The sequence below is a fragment of the Mus pahari genome, chromosome 17 (genome assembly GCF_900095145.1).
Source record: "Mus pahari chromosome 17, PAHARI_EIJ_v1.1, whole genome shotgun sequence".
NCBI lineage: Eukaryota > Metazoa > Chordata > Mammalia > Rodentia > Muridae > Mus > Mus pahari.
This window is the reverse complement of record NC_034606.1, coordinates 66,856,464-66,860,896: the sequence shown is the minus strand read 5'-3', so window position 1 is coordinate 66,860,896 and position 4,433 is coordinate 66,856,464. Positions and strand designations below refer to the sequence as shown.

Sequence of the window (4,433 nt, the reverse complement as noted above, 5' to 3'; positions counted from 1 at the left end):
CCCCCCCCCCCCCAGAACAGCTTCCTACCCGTTTTCCAGACTGACTTAGTTAGCCTGCGCTGGATCTACACTTTCTTTTTAAACTTCCTGGTAACTGCTAGTGTTTATTCAGATTCCTGTGCATTTATAGTCATTTCATCCCGAATCATTAACAGGTATCGTCCTTCTCAGTCACTCAAACCCTTACAGACGTTGTATCACTTTCAGAATCTAGATAACAACATGCCAGACATCAAAGAGAAACAGAAACATCTTTCATGTTGTTGCTTGTTTTGAGACAGGGTCTCCTTACATTGTCCTGCCTGGCCTCAAACTCACAGAGATCTATCTGCCTGCCTCTGCCTCCCAAATGCTGGGTAACAGGTGTGCACCAGCACGCCTCACAGAGACATGGTTTAACCTGGAGATGTCAAGTCTCATGCTACAATCCACATTCTTCCTTCATATTTGTAGGGGTGTGGGCTGTGTCCACCACTAGGCTATGTGTGGGGGAGACTAACGGACAACATGAGGCGTCTTGTTTTGCTTTGTCACTCTCTGCCTAACCCTTGAGACAGGGTCTTCATTGAGCCTCACCAATTCAACTAGGCTGGCCAGCCAGTGAACTCCTAGGATCTATTTCTCTCTGTTCCACCAGCATTGGGGATACAAGTACTTGGGCCATGTCCAACTTTTATGTGGGTGCTGGAGATTTGAACTCAAGTCCTTACGGTTATGCAGCAAGCCCACTGAGCCATCTCCCAGCCAGCCCTTGGCTGCTTGTTTTTTTTGTTTGTTTGTTTTTTGTAATTTTAATATTTAGTTTATGGTGTGTGTGTGTTTATGTGTACATACCATGTTCATGTCGGAGCTACAGAAGGCATACCTCCTGGTACTGGAGTTATAGGCGGTTGTGAGCTGCCTGTGTCTTCTGCAAGCACATTAAATGCTAGTAACTACTGAACTTTTTCTCTAGCCCCTGTTGGTTTTCTGAGACATGATCTTGGTGTTTACCCGAGCCTGGCCTCCAACCTGGAATACTCCCCTTAGCCCCACAACATACAGGTGGATTACTCATTTAAATGCACAGTACGGTAGGTCAATTATATATGTGCATATGCACACATAGATGTATGCATATGTAAAATAAATTTTAGCTGATACCCTTACCACTGAGCTATATGTCCCCAGGCCTAATTCAACTATATCTATTTGGGGGTAGGGACAAGAATCTGACACAGCCCACACTGGCCTTGAACTGACTATGTAGTAAGGATCATCCCTCTGCCTCTACGTCCTAAATGATGAGATTGAAGTGTGTGCCACAAATCCTGGCTGCTGTTTTCTTTTGAGACAGGGTCTTGCTATGCAGCCCTGGAATTCACAGCAATCCTCCTGCCTTAACCTCCTCAGTCTTGGGATTACAGGTATGTACCATCATGCCTTATGCAATGAAGGCTCTTTACCAGGGAGGCAGAAAGCGTCAGGTGTTTCCTAGGGGCTTGTGAAATGGCAGCAGCTAAAAGCATTTGTCACACAAGCCTGATGACAAGAGTTTAATCTGTAGGACCCAGAGTAGAAGGAGAAAAGCAATTTCTGAAAATTCTCTTCCAACCTTCCCATGTATACCACAGAACTTCTATGGCCCTTGTCTGTCTGCCTGTCTGTCTCTCTGTCTCTGTCTCTGTCTTCTCTCTCTCTCTCTCTCTCTCACACACACACACACACACACACACACACATAAATACTACTTTACAGAAAGATAAGAGCGAGTTTACAAAAGAGGTGTTCTAGGCAGAACTCACCCTGTTTCATGGCGTGCTTCTCCTGCAGCGCTGGCTGGATTTTCTCCATCTGTTTGGTGAGGAAGTCTATCTTCCTTTTGAAGAAGTCCTTGGCGTCCTCAGCTGTCTGCAAGAGCAGAGGTGAATGAGAGACTAGAGAGACCCTGTCCTACACCACACCTCTCCCCTTAAGCTCCCATCGCTTGCTCGCTTGCTCATCTCCCCGCTCACCTTCTCCACGTAGTAGCCAGTTCCCACATCAATAAGCACATGTTCCACATCATGCAGCTTCCCGGGGACATACATCTGAGAGGGCAGGGTTAAGGGAAAACTGACCCAGCGTGAGGCATGGCTTTGTCAGCCAAGGTACCAGGTGCCCTTTTCTAAAAAGATACAGCTGGGAGAACCAAGTGACCAGAAGCCGTAACTTACCGGTCACTGTAAATGGAGGGACACAGAGTTGGTTCCTTGGGAAGACAACAGAAGCTGGAACACTTTCTTGTCATGATCCCAACTCTCATCCTTAAAGGAGCTCCTATATTTTTTCCACATTAGTCTTTCCATCTCTCTAGTTTCAGATGATTGCTACTTTTAAAATTACATGTATTTGTTCTGTGTATATGTTTTCACAAGTGTGCATGCCATGGGGCACGGAGGTCAGATGTCAACTTCTGGGAGTTGGTTTTCTCCTTCCACCACGTTGGTATCAGAGATTGAGCTCAGGTTGTATGTGTGGTTTTACCCTCTGCTTCACCTTGCTGGCTCTGTTGTTACTTAAAACAGTCTTTACCACATTGCTATTCTTAGGTTTCTCTTTAGACTGTTATTTCGTGGTGGAAATGACAACAGGTCATTTCAACAGGAGGAAACAATCTATGTTTCTTAGTGAAAGCAGTTTAGAGATGAGAGGCAACTAAGCTGAAATTGGAAAAAGAGCCAAGTTCCCAATTTCAAAATCCTACCATTTTTTTTCTACTGGCTTTAGCCAAATGCAAGCTTTATCTCCACATTGACGTCTCTAAACAAAGAGAAACATCCCATTTCAATTCTTCATTGAACTCTGATACAAAGTATTACATGGACACCGGTCCAACATTAGACAAGAGAGCTACGTAGTGTACGACTGTTCTTAAAGTCAAAACTCTCCACGCTTTTGGGAAAGACTGTGGAAGAATGTAAGGTAGCATTTCCCGTGGAAAGGATACAGAACTCGTCAGTGGGACCAGTAACTCTTTTCCTGTGAAAGTAATGAAGACAAACAGCTGGGGAAGGCTAGCGGCTCCCACGCGAAGACGTTAGGGGAAGCTCCCAACAGGGCTCAGTGTCCACAGACAAAAGAACACAGCAACTGAGGAAATGTCTTGTACATTTTAAGTTTTCCGCAGGCAACATGCGGGGGCTCCTGTGCTACACACACACACACACACACACACACACACTACGTGACGGACAGTTCTCTAAGGAAAACTGGACTAGGAAAAAGCGAAGGAGAAGCCGGCATCCCCAGGCGCCCTCACCCGCCTAGCCCATACCCTCGTTGCTCTTGTTCAGCACGTTCAGACAGTCCTTGGCTTCCACGTACTTAGTCTGTACCACCTTGAGCTGAGCAATGGACGTGGACAAAAACTCCACTTCCTACAGAAGCCGGGGAAAAGGGGGTCAGCTCGAGAAAGCGGGGCTCGGGCAGAGGGGGCGGGACCTGGGACCGGATAGGGGTTTCCCTGGGAAAGGAAGCCTCCCCCACTGGGCGGGCAGGCGCGCGGGCGGTCGGAGGATGTGAAGCGCGAGGAAGGCGCTGGGTCAGGTCCTCACCTGGTCCAGCTGGTTCTTGAGCATTTCCAGTTGTGGCAGATTCAGCTCCGTGATGTTAATCGACTGCGCCATATTGGGAAGGAGGACGGGCGGAGAGGAAGCCGCCTGGGCGAGTGACGCTCTAGCCGCCCTCCGCGTTATCTCCGTGGTGCCGCCAGGGGATACGCTCTGCGCCCGTCGTCTCTATGATCCCGTGTTTCGGACCCGCTATTCGGATCTCGAGCTTAATTAGAGAACACAAGGTTTTTCTTTTCGCAGAGTACACTAAAGCTAGCACGCTCAGTTAGCAAACACGGCTTGGGCTCTCAAGGGACTCGAAACTCTTGACTCACGACACAACCACAAGATTGTAAAACGGTATACGCTACTGTGCGCTGTTGGGACAGGTCAGTGACAGGCCAGCAGGGGGCCTGTGTTCTGACAGTGCCACTAACGTGCTTTAAAGGATAAAGTGCAAGTGCTAGAAAGGAACAACTGTCAACCAACTACATTTATTTTTATGTCATAAAACCAAACTTAGGTCCTTTGAAAGAGCAGCCCAGTGCTCGTAACTGCTGAGCGTCCGTCTAGCCCCACTGTAATTGTTACTGTGTGTTGGATAGGAAGGGTCTATGTGCTTCCCAGCAACTTTTAACAGTTTAGTTGGAGCCAACAAACCGTATGTGAGTAGCAGACCCCATTGAATCTGCTGCTGCCGTTGCTAAAGTGTGGCCGCCTTGGTGGGACGAGCAATGGTTTCTAAAATCATCCAGGAGACAAGGGCAGCGGAGGGATTAACAATATCAGCATAGCCCTATCACTGCCTTTCCTTTCTCCAGTGTGAACACTTTAACTGCCAGGGTATTGTTTTTTTTTTTT

At 47.6% G+C, this 4,433-nt stretch overlaps 1 protein-coding gene across 1 annotated transcript in view; it reads right to left on the bottom strand.

Moving 5' to 3' along the window:
• Positions 1–3,714, bottom strand: part of Pfdn5 (prefoldin subunit 5) — a 4,518-nt gene extending 804 nt beyond the window's left edge. Inside the window, exons 1-5 of the mRNA XM_021217001.2 lie at positions 3,576–3,714; positions 3,296–3,398; positions 2,969–3,000; positions 1,995–2,069; positions 1,785–1,890 (exon numbers count right to left, since the gene is read on the bottom strand). Coding sequence (XP_021072660.1) covers positions 1,785–1,890; positions 1,995–2,069; positions 2,969–3,000; positions 3,296–3,398; positions 3,576–3,647 — 388 coding nt within the window. The 5' untranslated portion in view covers positions 3,648–3,714. The remainder of the gene's footprint in view (positions 1–1,784; positions 1,891–1,994; positions 2,070–2,968; positions 3,001–3,295; positions 3,399–3,575) is intronic.
• Positions 3,715–4,433: the final 719 nt, after the last annotated feature.